This window comes from Chroicocephalus ridibundus, chromosome 7 (genome assembly GCF_963924245.1).
Source record: "Chroicocephalus ridibundus chromosome 7, bChrRid1.1, whole genome shotgun sequence".
Classification (NCBI taxonomy): Eukaryota; Metazoa; Chordata; class Aves; order Charadriiformes; family Laridae; genus Chroicocephalus; species Chroicocephalus ridibundus.
The window spans coordinates 42,520,573-42,536,425 of record NC_086290.1 but is presented as its reverse complement, the minus strand read 5'-3'; the positions used below and the strand labels follow the sequence as shown (position 1 = coordinate 42,536,425).

The 15,853-nt window shown below is 55.7% G+C and overlaps 2 protein-coding genes across 3 annotated transcripts; one reads left to right on the top strand and one right to left on the bottom strand.

Annotated features, from left to right (window-relative positions):
• Positions 1-39: 39 nt before the first annotated feature.
• On the bottom strand, positions 40-14,343 carry RAB17 (RAB17, member RAS oncogene family). 2 transcript variants are annotated; one of them, XM_063341283.1, is made up of 7 exons: positions 14,216-14,299; positions 12,667-12,996; positions 8,761-8,920; positions 7,275-7,426; positions 6,715-6,840; positions 6,407-6,500; positions 5,439-5,908 (listed from the first exon to the last, which is right to left on the bottom strand). In XM_063341283.1, exons 2-7 carry the CDS (start codon positions 12,703-12,705, stop codon positions 5,796-5,798), a joined length of 684 nt encoding a protein of 227 aa, XP_063197353.1. In that variant the 5' UTR covers positions 12,706-12,996; positions 14,216-14,299; the 3' UTR covers positions 5,439-5,795. The 2 variants fall into 2 exon arrangements, with proteins under 2 accessions (XP_063197352.1, XP_063197353.1); XM_063341282.1 differs by lacking the exons at positions 5,439-5,908; positions 12,667-12,996 and adding an exon at positions 40-294 and having other exon boundaries at positions 14,216-14,343.
• Positions 2,780-3,359, top strand: PRLH (prolactin releasing hormone). The gene is made up of 2 exons (XM_063340997.1): positions 2,780-2,879; positions 3,184-3,359. Exons 1-2 carry the CDS (start codon positions 2,780-2,782, stop codon positions 3,357-3,359), a joined length of 276 nt encoding a protein of 91 aa, XP_063197067.1.
• Positions 14,344-15,853: the final 1,510 nt, after the last annotated feature.

Here is a 15,853-nt window from a genome sequence, read left to right as displayed (position 1 = left end):
CATGTCTTGCTGCCAAGGCGCCCTGGCTGCTCGGCTGGCAGAAGGGAGCCCCACCAAGAGCTGGGCCCCCCTAGGGGTTTGCACCCCTCCTTCTGGCGTCAGGGCTCAGCCTTCGCCCCAGAGGCGCCTCTTGCTGCACCCGGTTGCAGCTGCAACTCGAGCCCTTCCCCGCACCTGCTTGGATGCTCGTCCCCAGGGAGAAGTCCTCGCAGCGAGCCTCAGCGCTGCAAAGCAAGGTGTCCTTCAGGCTGTAGTCACCCACGTTGTTATTTGCTGGTTTCCTGCCCCATCTGCCTGTGTAGAGAATATATATATGTGTATACTAAATCATTCAATAAAGCCAACTTTGTGTCTGGAACCTAGAATCCATTTTTCAGTGTTCTTTCAGCTCGTTTGAGCAAAGGCTCCTCTCTCTCCCTGTCCTCTCCTTTAACCACCTGGTGCCCCCCCCGCACCGCGCTTTAAAATTAAGCAGGTGAAAGCAGACGGGTGCCACATTGACAGCACCGGAGCAGAACGGGGGGAGATGGGGATGAAGGGGATGGCAATACGACTTGTCAGACGCCGGCGACAGGCACACAGACGGGCTGAGCAGGGTCGGTGGTACCCAGCAGTGAGGCCGGGCGCAGGGGGTGCACAGTGTGGGGATAAGGAGGGGCTGGCTCTGAAATGCGCCGCTCCAACTTCTGTGGAAAACCAGGAGCAAATCTGGGAGCCACCCGAAACACAAGCCCACACTGAGAGGTTGTTTTAAAGCTGTATTAAATCGCAGCAACAACCCTGGGCTCGAGAGAGCGCTGCTGAGCCTGGGGTCTGGGTTTCCTTGGCTGGCGGGGTTTTTTTTCCTCCGCTGTTCATCCCCTTCCCTTGCCTTTGATGCCCCTCCACAGCCACCACCCTCCATCCCCTCCCGTGACCACCCCCGGCACTGGCAGCACTCAGGCGTCAGAGCCGACCGCAGCACGATACGGAGCTCTGTCCCGGGGCACTGCCAGCCCCACGTGGGCCGGGGGGCAGACAGACCCTTTCCCCCTGCCCACACCCCCCTCGTGACAGCGTCTTCACCATCCTGCCAACGCAGAGATGTCCTTGTTTCGGCATGTGCCTCAAAGTCCCAATAATTCCAGTTTTGCCGGGGGGTGGATGTGTGTTTGGACCCTGACCACCCCCCCCACCCCGTGCTGGGGACCCGAGCTGGCTCCAGTGTTGCATCTGGCAGAACAAACGCCATCAGAAAACCTTCACCTGGGGGTGGTTTATCCCCTTGAAAATGGGAGGTTTGAAGCCCTCACACTGCGGGGACGAGCCCGCTCCTGCCAGCCTGCATGCCCCAGCAAGTCACCTTCCCCTCGTCTCCGTATTTAATTTTCTGGTTTCCTTAAAGCAGCCTTTGTGGGGGGCGGGTGAAGGAGAAAGGGTGGTGGCGCCCAGCATAACTCCTGCAGTGCAGCAGGAACAGCACACCCCACAAGTGGGGTGACAGAGCAGAAAACTTCCCCTTGTCCAAAATAACACCGGCTGAAGGATGGGGATTTAACACGTTCCCAAGCTATCCGCCTCGGCCGGCGGAAGATAAAACGCTGGTCCCTTCTGAGTCATGAAAATCCCTGTGCTGATTTGATGAGAGGGGACGGCAGGGAGGGGAGATGCCCCAGCTCGGTCCCCGCGGGGCCTCGCCTCTGACATCAGCACGAAAAACGGCCATAAAAAGGGCTCCTGGCGGGGACTCCGGCTCAGACGGCAGCTGCTGGGCTCAGTGGGACGGCAGCCGGGCACTTCGCCTTGCCACGCCGCGGTAAGTGCAGCCTGCCTCTCTCCCTCTCGTGATGCTTTTCTTGCCGAATAATTTCCCCAGAACCGCTTTGCCTCTGTGCGTGCATCCTCGTGTCCGTCCAGCTGGCTGGGGAGGGGAGTTCCGTAAGGGGATTGCAAACCTGAGCCCTCAGGAGCCACGACTGGGTCCTGCCCGCCACGCTGCAAACTTCTCCTTTGCTGAACTCCCCGGAAATAAAGCTGTCGCTGTGTCCCCTCCGTGTCCTGCTTAACCCGGCTCTCCTGCTTCTGCCCCTGGCCCTGCTCCCTCGTCGCTCGAGCCCATCGCTCGGCGCACCCTGCACGGTCCCCGCTCACCGCCTCGGTGCCATAAGGCGTGTTACAGGGTGGTCCTGGGTTATCATTTGGGTGGTGGGGGACCAGGGGTGGGTGCCAAGGGTGCAGACGTGACCGGGGTCCATCCATCACCCAGCATCTGGCAGCAAAGCCCCTTTGTGCCTCCAGCCCTGCGTTTCGGCACTGGCCGCCCTCCCCATCTCCTGGGCTGCAGGGTCCCACCACCGCGGGCATGCCGGGGGTCCTGGCCAGAAAGAGCGATGCCAGGCCTGGCCTAAGGCGCTAGGCTAGGACAAAAACCTATTTTAATTGACTTGAGGTTTGTACAGCTCCCGTTTGCGGGGGATATTTTCCCTAGAGGTATCAGCTCCAGCAAAACCCCCGGGTTTTGATCCAGCTGCCTCGTGCCCTTTGCACGGCAGCCAGTCTGGGGATGCTGCGACAGGGACAGCAGCCCCATCCCCTCCATTGCAGCTGTCCCCTCCTGATGGGGGGGGACACCCCCTGATGAGCTTTTAACCCAGGAAACCCAAGCGGGGTGTCTCTGCAACAGCCAAACCCCTTCCCACCCGCAGCCGCGTCGGAGGCTGCCGTCTTCGTGGTACCAGCAGGAAGCGCCAGGGGCCAGGGGGCTTTGGTGCCAAGCCATCGTGGCCAGAGAGTGTCGGGGATGAAGCTGGGGACCACCTGCCTCCTCTGCCTGCTGCTCACCTGCCTGACTCTGCCCATCGCCCACGGCCACATCCGCGAGCGCTCCATGGAAATCAGGAGTAAGGAGAGCAGGAGTAAGGGACTCCCCCAGCCCACCCCCCACCCCGCCTCCAGCCCCTTCTGCATCCCCAGACTCAGCTGCATGGATGGGGCCGGGGGGGGGAGGGAAGGGGGTGACTACGCAGAAGCAAAGGTTTGCTTTGAAACAGCCTCTGCAACAGCTTTTATACTCCCACCCCAGCCCCTTTTCCCCCTCCCCTGGGGTTCATGCCCCCCTCACCTCCACGGGTGCAATGCACCATCACCCCTCTGTGCCCCCCCCTCATCACTCCCCGACGGTTCCTTGTTTTTTTTGCCTTGCAGACCCGGACATCGACCCCTCCTGGTACACGGGGCGCGGGATCAGGCCGGTGGGGCGGTTCGGCCGACGGCGAGCCCTGGGCCAGGGCATCATCCATGGCGGGGGGGCTGGCCGGCCGCAAGCCTGCGCACCCTCCCGCCCGCACCCCCAGCCCCCCCGGGAGGAACGCAGCCCCTGAGGTGAACCCCACAATAAAAGCCCTTCTCCTCTCAGCCCCTGTGTCCTAGCCTCTCTGCTCCCAAATGCAGCGCAGGGGGGGTCACGGGGGGGTTGCAGGGAGTTGGGGGACGGGACGGGGTTGGGTGGGGGGATGCGACCCCCCAAATTGCTGGCCTCGCGGCAGTTTTGCAGCCTGCCCCAGCGGTGTGTGCAGTCCTGCATGACACGGCATGTTTATCCCACACACACCCCCCCACGCACAAAAAAAACACCCTAAAAATAAGCCCCAGAGCCCCTCCCCCATTTCCCAGGTGCATGCCCTGGGGTCCCTGCAGCATGGTGGCACCCATGGGTGATGCCAACACCTTAATTTCCATGGTGTTGGGGTCAGAAACAGACACTCCATTTCCCCGGCCCGGGTCAGAAACGTTTGGGGAGCACGTGGGGCCCCATCCATCACGCTGCATGTCCCCAGACATCCCCTCGTGAGCTGTGACCCCCAAGGCAGATCATTTTCTCCACTTTCCAGTTTTGGGGGCAAGAGGGGCAGGGGGGAAGGTGACCCCCAGCCCTCAGCATCCCCGTCTGCAGCTCCTGGCCCAGCACTGGGGGTCTGGGGCTGTTTGGGAAGGGAAGGGTTAATCTCGGGAGGGAGGGGGCAGGTGGGAGGGGATGAGGGGCAATTAGCACCCCTGCCTCCCAGCTGCCCTAAGGATTGGGGATTTAGGCAGGAGGAGACAGCAGCTTTCCTTTCTGGCTGGGAAGGAGTTCCTGTCCTGTACTGGGACGGCTCGTCACGCTGGGGAAGCATCGCAGGTGGGCACCCTGGCTGGTGTGGGGTCCCTGGGGTGGGACCTGACCTGACAAACCTGGGCAAAGAGTGCTGTGGTTCCCTCCTCAATGTGGGGAGCATCTTCGAGGGTGTCTGCTGCCTTCGTGGCCAAGCCCAGCCTGGCCAAGCCTTGCCCCTCTGTCAAGGGGTGCCTCAAAAACCCAGCGGTGCATTGGGCAAGCGGTGCCACCCTTCCTCTGTGGCCATGCTCGTGGTGCCGCAGCTGTCCTGGAGAGGGCAATGTCTCCCCCTGGGTTTGTTGGGCACTGTCATAGAACCATAGGGTCAGAAGGGACCTCTGGAGATCGCCCAGTCCAACCCCCTGCCAGAGCAGGGTCACCCAGAGCAGGTGGCACAGGAACACGTCCGGGTGGGTTTGGAATGTCTCCGGAGACGGAGACTCCACCACCTCTCTGGGCAGCCTGTGCCAGGGCTCTGCCACCCTCACAGGAAAGAAGTTCCTCCTCATGTTTAGGTGGAACTTCCTATGCTCAAGTTTGTGCCCGTTACCTCTTGTCCTGTTGCCGGGCACCACTGAAAAGAGCCTGGCCCCATCCTCCTGACACCCACCCTTTCAGTATTTATAAGTGTTGATAAGGTCCCCCCTCAGCCGTCTTTTTTCCAGTCTGAAGAGACCCAAATCCCTCAGCCTTTCCTCATAAGAGAGGTGTTCCTGTCCCCTCAGCATCTTTGAAGCCCTGTCGTGCTTTTGGAGACAGACCAGGTGCTCTGGGGATGGAGGAGGTGAGAGAGCATCCTTCCCTCGAAGAGCAACAGCTCTTCCCTCCTTGCAGCTTGGCCAGGCTCCTGCTAGAGCTGCGTTGGCACGGCAGCCGGTCAGGGAAGGCTTTGGTAGCCCCATGACACCTCTCGGCACAGCTCCCACCTTCTCCTCTTCTAGCCAAGGCATGTTCCCCCGGCATAACCCATAATGGGGAGGCCCTGCAAGCCACAGGGTACCGTGATGCCTGACATTTGCTTTGGCCCTGCTCTGCCCCCAGACCTGGCTTTTGCATCAGTGACAAATCAGTGATTTCTCCTGAGGATGGGCTGTGACCCCATCCCGTGGTGCAGCCCCAGGCAAGCAGGGCTCAAAGGGGTCAGGCAAGGGGAGCGCTGGTCCTGGCTGCCTCTGGGCTTCCTGCAGTCCCTACTTGTGGGCTGACATCCAGGTCAGGAAAAAAACCCCAATGCCTTTAGGGCAATATTCTCTTTATTTGCAGCCTGGGCGTAAAGCCCCCAGGATGCACCTGCTTCGCTCCAGAAAGTTAAACCCTCCCTTTTCAGATGGGAAGGGATGCAGAGGAGCTGACGTGCAGCTGGAGTGGGGGGGTGTCACCAGTCAGGGCTGGTGGCAGCAGTGCCAGAGGGTCATGCTCCTCTCTGGATACAGAAAGTTGGTAGAAGAAACCCCCAGGCCCTACCTCCTGGAGGAAGCCAGAGTTGGAGGGTTGAAGAGGTCCTGTGCCCCCCAGGACAGGCTCTGACCTTGCTCCGAGGGGGAGGGTGGTTGGGCCGAGCTGCCCCTGTGGTTCTGTGTCTCCCAGCTTTGTCACTGATCCTCTTGGAGACCTCATCCAGCCACTGCTGGCACTGCAGCCTGAGGTCCAGAGCTGCCCATCCTCAGAGCTGGCAGCACCCAGTCCTCGCCCCGCTCTCCCCCAGCTCAACCGTTGACCTCCCGTGTGGGGACGGGGCAGACGTCTTTGCTTGCTCCCTCTGCAGGAGCTCTCGGGCTGGGAAGAAATACAAGGGGAGAAAGGGGGCTCAGTTCCCCTGCCGTTGGGGTGGGATGGGATGGCTGTCCTGTCCCACCTCAGGGGAGCCGCTGATGGCCACCAGTACCACCCCCCAGTGACCCTGTTAGATCTCTACTGAGCAGTTACGCTGGGGATGCCATTACACCTAGGGTAGATACAAAAGCAAAAGAAAATTGTAGCTTTGGGAGAGGGTCTGACATCCTTCTCTGATGCTGGAGCGTCCTGGGATGGGTCTGTCCATCCTTCTGCCCTAAGAAGCATGACACAGATACCACGGACTGCTGCGGCTGCGACCCTTGCAGCTGCCAGGTGTGGCACAGGCTGTACCAGACAGGAAGAAGATCTTGGTGTCAAACACAAGCAATGAAGGGGGTCAGCTTTGCAGGGGAGAAGGCTTTTACAACCTTGAAGCAGAGGTCTGGGGCCTGTGGTTCACCTGCCTCTGCTGTCACCTACAGCCGTCACACAACTCACCGATGGCCATAAAGATATCATTCACTTGGTGGTTGGATTTTGCGGATGTCTCCATGAAGAGGAGGCCTTTGGTCCTTGCAAACTCTTCCCCCTCCTAGGTGGAGACAAGCAGAGTTAGTTATTCCCCCAGCCCCCTCTGGGGTTTCTCATTTGGTTACGGTGGCGTTCCATGGCACGTCAATAATTATTCGTGAACTCTGGAGGTGTCTGAAAGCCTTTCAAATTCTCGGCCTTACTAGGACATACCCCATTGCTTGCTGGCAAGCGGGTGAGATGAGGGGGCCTGGCAGCTCACGGCAGATGCTCACCTCAGTGGCGACTTCTCGCTCAGCAGCAAGGTCTGTCTTGTTGCCCACCAAAGCAATGACGATTTCATCAGGAAGGAATTCCTTCTCCAGGTCCCTCAGCCACAGTTTTGCTCTGTTGAGTGTTTCCTGGAGAGATGGAGACAAAACCACCCAGTCATCTGGCTTCGATTTAATCCCTTCATCTCAGACATAGGGATGCTGGGCAAGTGGCACCAAACCAAAGGGGGTGGAAGAGATGTGGTGGGGAGGCTTTGATTGCCCCCTCTCTTGGGGAAACAGGTCCCCGGCCCTCAAACATCCTTAGGGATAAATCAGCCTTGGATGGGATGCAGCTTTTCTGCGTGGCAGCAGAACTCCCCGCTGGGGTGGTGGCATGGTCCTGCATGGGCAGGGACAGCCCCTAGCATGTCCCATGTGGGACGTTCATCTTCTCGGGCGGTGCTTGTGTACCATTTCCTGTTCTACCAAGGCCAAACACCATCATCTGGACACCTCTGCCCCGCCAGTGCTGCTGCACGGCATAATTTCGGCACAGATGGGATCGGCATCCCCTGTCTTACCTTCTTAGCGATGTCGTAAACGAGGAGAACAGCATGGGCGCCCCGGTAATAGAGGTGGCAGACGCTGTGGTACTTCTCCTGGCCTGCAGTGTCCCAGATCTCAAACTTGATGGTGGCTACCTCCAGGTTGACCGTCTGTGTGAAGAAGGAGCCTGCGAGCAAGATGTAGGACGCATGTTCACTTGCAGCAAGAGCAGAGAGCTCAGATCCACTGTTGTGAGGTCAAACCCATCCCGAGGGCCGGTAACAATGCTCTAACGTACAAAATTGGGACAGGTTCCTCATAAGCACCAGCACTGTTGATGGGATGGCGTGCCGCAAGGCAGGGCAGGCTGGGAGCCCTTCCTGGTGGCAGATGTCGGTGGATGCACACCAGTTTTGATGTCAGACAGCTCTGAGCTTTGCAGAATAGACCCCCAAGAACCACCTCCACCTTGCTGGTGGGTCAGACCTGTGAAGGCTCTGAATAGGAATACCCACCGAAAAGGGCTCCCACTGAAAGGGAGCCTCCATCCCTGCTCCCAGGCAGCAGATGGTGGCTTGTGGACCAGCCAGAGCCAAGGCAGAGGGACAAGGGAAGCAGCTCCACTAGCTACCTCTTCAGGTTCCAGGTGGGACCACAACCTCTGTGCCTTCTTAGGGCAAAAATCATGTAAAAAGAGCATCTATATTGTCTGGGTGGTGTGGGAAGCTGGGCTGATGCGAATGTAGAGGGGAGGCAGCTTGATCCCAGCAGGCACGTTGGCCCAAGGGAGGTTATAGAGGGAGTAGGGCTCTTGCAGCTCTCCAGATGGCATCCATCAAAGCATGAGCATACACATGGCCTGCCTTCGGTGGTGGGTTTTTCAGCATGGCCTGTCAGGACAGGACACGCAGGGGCAGATGCTCTCCCCTTTGCCAGCGGGGCAGTGTGGGGTTTGCAGACCGGCACTGGGGTTTGCAGCGTGGGGAGGTCTGTACTCTTGTCTCTGCAGGCAGGCCGGAGGAACGAGACGCTGCTGTGAGCCTACCATCAGGCGGTGCTGGGGGGGACCTGCCGCAGGTGGCCACCACCTTCGGGGCTGTCCCATCCACCTGCACCCCAGCCAGAACCTCCTTGCTCCAGCGGGACATTGAGGCTGGGGCAGCACATGTACAGGAGAGACTCTCCTGGGGTGTCCGAATAGCTGTGGGGGCAGCACAGGGCCAAGCACGGATAAGGCAGATGGGGCCACACAGTTTGGACCCAGCGCTAAACCAAACCTGTGCAATTTGGACGTGGCTTTGCTCACAGCCTGGCGCTGAGGAAAATGGGCTGCGGAGATGAGAGGGTGACAGCAATGGGGGAGGTCTGGCTCCGGGGCAAGTCCATATCACGTTCAAAAGTGGGTCTGTCTTCCTGCAGGATAGACTAACGTGTTCTCCTGCATCCCACCCCGCTGCAGGGAAGGGCATCAGGCCTGGTCTCTTGTCCAGAGCCATAAAGCTACTGAAGCCACTCACTCACATCCCACAGTTGGCAGCGACTCCTTGAAGTCATTTTTCACGTATCGGTAGGCCAGGCTTGACTTTCCCACTGACGTGCTCCCCAGCAGAACCACCTTGTACATGTAGGTGGGACGAATTCCCTCCGGGGAGGTGCCCGGCATTGCTTTCTGTGCCATGCTCTGCAAGGAAACCAACTCTGTTCAAAACACGTCTGCAGTGACCTCAGCTGAGCCTCCTGCATCAACTCCTGACCAGTGGCAGCGGGGCAGGTGGGGTTTAACCTCAAAATAGGCTAGAAGAAAACCATTGATACCCTGAATCAAATTTAATACATCAAACCATCTGCCACTGTCAGTTATGACCACAGGGTGGAGATCTTTAGGAGGAAACTTGATGCAAGAAGCCTTGCATGTAGACAAGGAGATTAGATTGGGGGCGTCTCCTTTAAAGAAAGAACACGCTGGAGAAAATTAATGGCAGGAGGACATCACTTAGGGATGTGCCTTGCTCTTCAGCATGCCTCCTTCCCCAAAGGCCTGGTGAAGAGCTTAGGCTGAAATTCCACATTTATTGCGGGTCTTGGTTAGAAGATATACCAGGGGAGCCCAACCCAGGCTGGAGGTGAGCTCAGAGGTGGAGGCAGTGCTGCTGCCAGCTTGCTGAGAACACTGCCCAGGGAATGACAGGGCACCTCAAGAGATGATGGGCTTTGAGGCAGCACCGCTTCAAGTCAGCGTGTTGCTCACCAGGGTGAAAAAGCAGGAGTGAGAGGACCTGACCCAAGCACCCTTGAGGAGAGCAGCACATAAAGCAAAGGAGGGTGTAGAGAGGTGGGGGTCGGTCTCTTCTCCCAAGGAACAGGAGATGGGACAAGAGGAAACGGCCTCAAGTTGCGCCAGGGGAGGGTTAGACTGGATATTAGGAAAAATGTTTACACTGAAAGGGTTGTCAAGCCTTGGGACAGGCTGCCCAGGGCAGTGGTTGAGGCACCATCCCTGGAGGTATTTAAAAGCCAGGCAGACACAGTGCTTAGAGATATGATTTAGTGATGGGTTTTGTCCAAAGACCTGGACTCGATGATCTGAAAGCACCCTTCCAACCTCCGCGGTTCTATGATTCTATGACCCTGCACCACGGGTTAAGAAACCCCAGACAGACCAAGCCTGTGAAGTCTCATGTCCTCATGACCATTGCACCACGGCCTGTGACTCTGCATCACTCAGGGTGGTGCATCACTACACTGCGCAGTAACCAGGGGTGGGGTGTGGAAACAGCCCAAAATAACGGTGGTTGCCTCAAACCTGGCTCAAAGAGAGCTACTGCAGAGCATTGGCCATACGCTGGGAAGATAAACGTTGGCGTGAGCCCTCCTGGATGGCACGTGTCCCCTTCTCCCAGCCTTGAGCCCAAGGAAGTGACGCTGCCCCGCTGTCGATGGGAACTGTCGGCGCAGGGTGGTGAATAACGCTATCTTGCAGCTGGCCAGAGCTTTGCCCTGGCTTCTCCTTGCAGGGCTCTTCCTCCAAAAATACTGAGCTCACCTGGAGAGCTACGCAGGAGAGAGGGAGGTTCACGCAGAGCTTGAAGACGAAGGGTCATGGGGTGTTGAACTGAGCAGGAGAGGGCATGAGATGACCTTGTGTGCCCTCATCCCACCTCACACGCCACAGAAATATGCCGCCAGCAAGCTCGTAACTGCCGTGTGCAGAGATGGGATGTGCCGTCTATATAGACCTAGCCTTCTAACGCCCAAAGGCAGCAGAGGATCCTTGTGAAGGACACCGAAATGTTCATGTCCTGCTGCTGGTCCCTGCCTATGTGTCCTGACCTCACTGCTATTGCACACCAGATGAAGAGCCTCCCACGCCGGGGTGAACGCTACTGGCGTGGGGTGCTTCCCTCCATGGGCTTTTGAAGAAAGCCCTGGTCAGTCAGAGAGAGTAGGGACCTGCAAGACTTATAATGAAGATTTGGTGCAATTACTGCCTGGAGCTCATAGGAGTTTGGTGTGTGGGACTTGCAGGTGAGCGAGAAGAAGTGCCTTTATAAAGACACCAAAGAGCAGTGCTAGCAGTGTGGCTCCCGGCCCGGGAAGGTCTCTGCGGGTCCCTCATCTGACAAAAGCCCCTTGTTCCTGCGTGCTGCTCATCCCATGCGTCTCCTTCATTTTGCCCGTCTTCCCCCTGCAATCTGGCAGCCTCCAGACCTTTAATTCTTCCGCCTGCCCTGAGCTGTTATCAAAGCGGGCTGTCATTAAGAGCATTCCTTGGTGCTGGCCGAACCGCAGCTGTAGATGCGGGTGGTTGTTCTTCTATGTGAGATGGGCTTTCAGCCCCTTAAAAGCCAGGGGATTCCCTGCCTTTCAGGCAGGGATGAAAAAGCTTTTTCATCCCCTTAAAAGCCACCTTCCCCCACCCCGCCCCCAGCTCACACAGCCCAGTGGTGAATAACAGGGTCGCAGTTTGTGCAGAACGGCTAGTTAGGGGTGGGTTTTGTTTTTTGAGCAGGAAAAATATAAATCCCGTGGCACAGCATAAGAGGGCTCCTTATGGTATTAACTAAACACATTTGCCTCTTTGTAGGCCTGGAAATAAGATTGCAACCCTTTCTGGGCAGTTACGTTGGCTACCGTAGGTGATATGCCGTAAAACTCTCTAAGGAAACAAGAAGCTGCGTGAAACCTCCCAATATTGTCTATATTTCTAAATCTCCCATTATTTCACTCTGCTGCTCTCTGTTTAACCCTAGAAGGCAGTATTGATGCTGGAACAAAGCTCACCTGAGAATTACTGTAATGATAGAAATTTCCTTGAACACTTTTCCCGCTAGCAAGCACCTCTTAGAGGGGGGGAGTTTTGCCAAAGCTCGTTTGAAACAATTTCTTTTCCGTTTTAAGAGGCAGAAGGTGAATCTCCCCTTTCCACCCGAGGAGAGCGGCAAGGAAGTGAAACGAGTGGCTTTGTTTTGATTCAATGGGAAATAGGAGTTAGGGGAAACTGTTTTCTTTCTCCTTTTTTTTTCTTTTTTTTGTTGAAAAAGGAGTGAACAGAGTAGAACCCTGTGCTCGCTGGCTAAGGGGCTATGGGGAAAACCTTTCCAGACATCTCATGGGGCTGGTAGTCACCCTTCTGTGGCTGCTCCCTGTCCTGGGGAAGAGCCTGTCCATGAGATTAGGGTTTCAGTCAGCTCTGCAAATCCAGGATGCTGCTCCGGCAGGGTTACCGATGCCCACTCCGGGTGCGGGTAAGGATGCTGCTGCCTCACAGCAAACAGCATCCCTCTTCTTTCAGCCTGCACTGCCAATGAAGCAGAGGAAGGTCGTTCTTCAGGTGGAAACCTCCCTGACTTCCCTGGGCTCAGACCGACTGAATGTAACCAGGAGAAACATTTAAAGCAACTTTCCTGGTGATTTCTGTGAGTTAAAGCCCCAGCAGAGTGCACCTGCATCCCAGAAAGCGTCTGTCGGCGTAACTAGAAGAAGTTTGATTTATCTTACTGCAAACTCAAAACTGTGAAGAAGTCGCCGATGCTTCCATGCAAAATGCAAATTTTAGCATCTTTTCCCATGTGGGCTTTGAAAGTCTGAGGTGTAACCTGAACTGGGACTGCTTAGATGCTGGATTTTGGGGCTTTTTAGTTTGATCCTGGTAAAGAATAACTCAGCAATTTAAGGAGCAGCCTGGGGAACAGCTGAGGTGTTACAAGACCTGTCCTCGTGCCTAGAAGCCATGCCATGGGGCAGGGAAAGCTGAACCTGCTCAAATTCAACATAAAGAGCCAGAGATCGGTCGAAACAAGCATTTCTCTTCAGTTAACTGCAAAAAATCCTGTTGGTGGATTTAGTCTCCAGATACGGCTTAATATTGTGTGACAGCTGTGTCTAGCAGCAGATATTTGAGGCAGACTTGCCTGATCTTACACTTACCCAGGAGGTGAGCACGGAAACGGCCGCAACGCAGATCATTTCTCACTTCCTAATGGAGGATTAAGCATCGCTGCAGCTGGGAAATTGTGTTCTCGGCCAGACAGCCCCGTTCCCCCATCTCGCCATCTCCTCGCTCCTCCCCGTGGGCAATGGGTGGGTATCCAGAGGCAGCTTTGACCAGCGTTAACCAGCCTCCCCTCTGGAGCCCACTGGTTTAATGTAAATCAACTTACAGGTAATCTGTTTGCTGGGTGCCGCGGAAGGGCCAGATCCGTGACACTGCGCTCGAACCGCCTGCCCTCACTGTTTCCAAGAAGGAACCTGACAAATCTGTTTATGAGGGTGAGTCAGTTGTTTATAATTAGCAGGAAAGTGGACTTTATCTAAGGAGCATCCTTTCAAACTCGTGTTTTATGGGCGTAAACACTGGTAATAAAAAGCAGAAACTTGAGGTGGCAGAGTGGATATTTGCACTGCAATGCAACAGCAAGGGCTTAGCTTTCGCTACTTGATAAATTAGTACCTCTGCAGTATTTTTAACCTGGGGAAGGGGGATCCTGGTATATTTATTGTCAGGAGACAAGGCTTTTATTTCCAAAGGAAAACAGTAAAAAAATAAAAGAAAGCCAAACCTTTGGGGATTGGAGCCACTGAGAAGTGTTATTTAAGACTCTCTTTAACTTCCTGGGAAATTAATGATATTTAAGTCCAATGATGTCTGATGTCTAAGCTTTTCTAACCCACAAGCTCTAACGAGATCCTAAAACTGTTAAAGACATTTGCTGAGTTTCTGCAGGGGTGCAGCAGCAAACGATAGCCCCAGTTAATGAGTTCCTCAGACAAACCGGGACCCCGGTGTTACCCAGGTGAGTCTGCAGTTATCCAGCCCTGCAGTTTTGGGACACGATGTTTTTAGGTTCTTTCAGATCTAGATTTATTTATTTTTTTCCCCGCCAGATAGTGGTCAATCCACCTACCACCCCAATTAACTTCTAGTATTCATCTCAAAGCACTCCTCTGCTTCCGGGAGCCTCCTCCTGCCCACTAAAGCTCTGGCAGTCCTGGTGTAGGAGCGTGGCCGCTTGGCAAGTTTGCTAAAGCCGAGGTTACCAGGGCATACGGAAATCCCAACTGCAAAGACTTAAGGCATAAACAGCGTTAGATTTACATAGTGCCCATTTCTCAATGCAGTCAGCCCTCCTCAAAGCGAAGGCGAACAGAATGAGGGTCATTAAGCAGGTTGGGGAAATAAGGCAGCAATAAATGGAGACCGCCCTGGGACATGGGTGAGACCAAGTGCTTCACGGCAGCTCTTCGGCTTCCCGAGAGGATGGGGGTAGGGCAAAGGGCTTCCTAAGTCTTCCTAAAATCTCTTCTCTTGGGCAGAGAGCTGCTGAGGATGATGCCGCCCTCCCTGCTGGAATGCGGGGGCTGCTTCCCGGTGGGAGGATGACAACCCCAGGAGCTTGCCTGGGAAAGGCAGCTGGGAGATGGTGGATCACGGCTGCGCCTGCCCTGCGGGGAATCCCGTGGCAGAGGATGCCATTACCTTCCCGAAGCCTTGCTCTCCTCCCGGCGCTCCGGTGCGGGGCGTGAGGGCTGGTGGGGCGAGGGCCCCCTCCGGCTGCCCGAGCCTCTCCGTGCCGGGGGGGTGGATAAAAGTGAAACCACCCAGCGGCTCCCGTGGAGCAGTGTCAAAGGTGAGAGGCGACCGCAGATCAGTGAACCTTAGACCCGGCGGCGAGCCAGGCAAGGCGGGACCACGGGGCTGCCGTCACGCCGAGAGGGGCCGGCAGACATGCCCCCCGCACTCCCTCCATCCATCCATCTATCCATCCCTCCCTCCCTGCTCCCCATGCTGGGGTTTGGTGGTGGGTTTTGACAGATGGATGAGTGGGTGGGTGGGTTTTTCCCCGTGCCTTGATGCCCGAGGCCAGCCCAGCTACCAGGGGCACGGGGAGCAAAAGCAGCCCGTACCCTGCCCAGGGTGGGCTGGCTGCAGGGGGGGATGGAACCATGGCGTGCCAGGATCTGGCCTTCTCTGGGTTTTAGAATACAGCAATTTCTGCTGACGCACGTTAGTCCTGGCTTTGGTCGAGTGCCAAGGTAAGGACTCGGATAACTTGGGCCGGGGATTGCCAAAGCGATTTGTTTTCAGGAGCGCGGCACACCCGCTCCTCTTGCAAAGCGCTTCAGTGGATGATCCGGGGAGATGCAAAGTGAGCAAAAACCAAGCACCTGGGCTTTTACTGCCTTTTAATTAAGGTAAAATAGCTAGTTAGCACAGGCAGCTGGGGCTTGATGCTTTGGAGAAGGCTGCTCTTGTTAAAGCTTTAATATCTTGCGAGAGAAATCACTGCGTATTAATGTATTTGGATAACAGGTCTGGATCAAGAACAGGAAGATCTGATAATTAAAAAACTAAATTAACAGGTTGGGTTTTTTTATTTCTGTTACTCATCTTGTCATAGTGCCTTTCCTTCAAGTAACAGCTCTGAAAGTTTTCAGGAAGGGAAACTGATTTTACAAAATCCAGTCCTAATAGTTGTAGGGAGCAGGGTGAAAAGCAGGAGTCCTACAAGCAAGCTGCAAAAAATGTCATCCCAGTTGTGAAATGAAGAGCACGTCTTGTGATTTCCAAGGCCTGACTGCCACAGCTTGATCACTTCCCGTTTCTAGGATGAAAACCCATTTACAGATGCCCGACGGTTGCACGAAAGTCATACGGGAGTGGTGCCCCCACCAAGTTTAATCATCGTGAGAAGTTTTGGTATGGGAGCCAAATGAGAGCATATTTCCCTTCGTTTGGGAATGTGTCCATGCACAGATTTGCACTGACACAGCTAAACTGGCTTGAGTATCCACGCATAGCTCCTGCCTGAGAGCAAATCTTACCCTGCACACAGCTTTTTTCCCAGAGGGAAGGAAAGCTTGTCCTTCCCAGGTCCCTTCCCGTCAGCTCTACAGAGGTGAGAACAGGATTTGGGGATCCTTTGAAGATATTCCTAACAACTCTATGGAAATCCAAACTGTTTGAGGCTGGTATAACTTTTTTCAGCAGAGAAGGAGTTCAGGTGCTCCCATCCTGCTCCCACAACTTGTTTCACCAGGCTGTGCTGTGAAATGAGCAGGCTTAAAGCCTTATTTTCTTCCAGGGCTTTGGGTAGATTAGTTCCTCGGCGAGAGT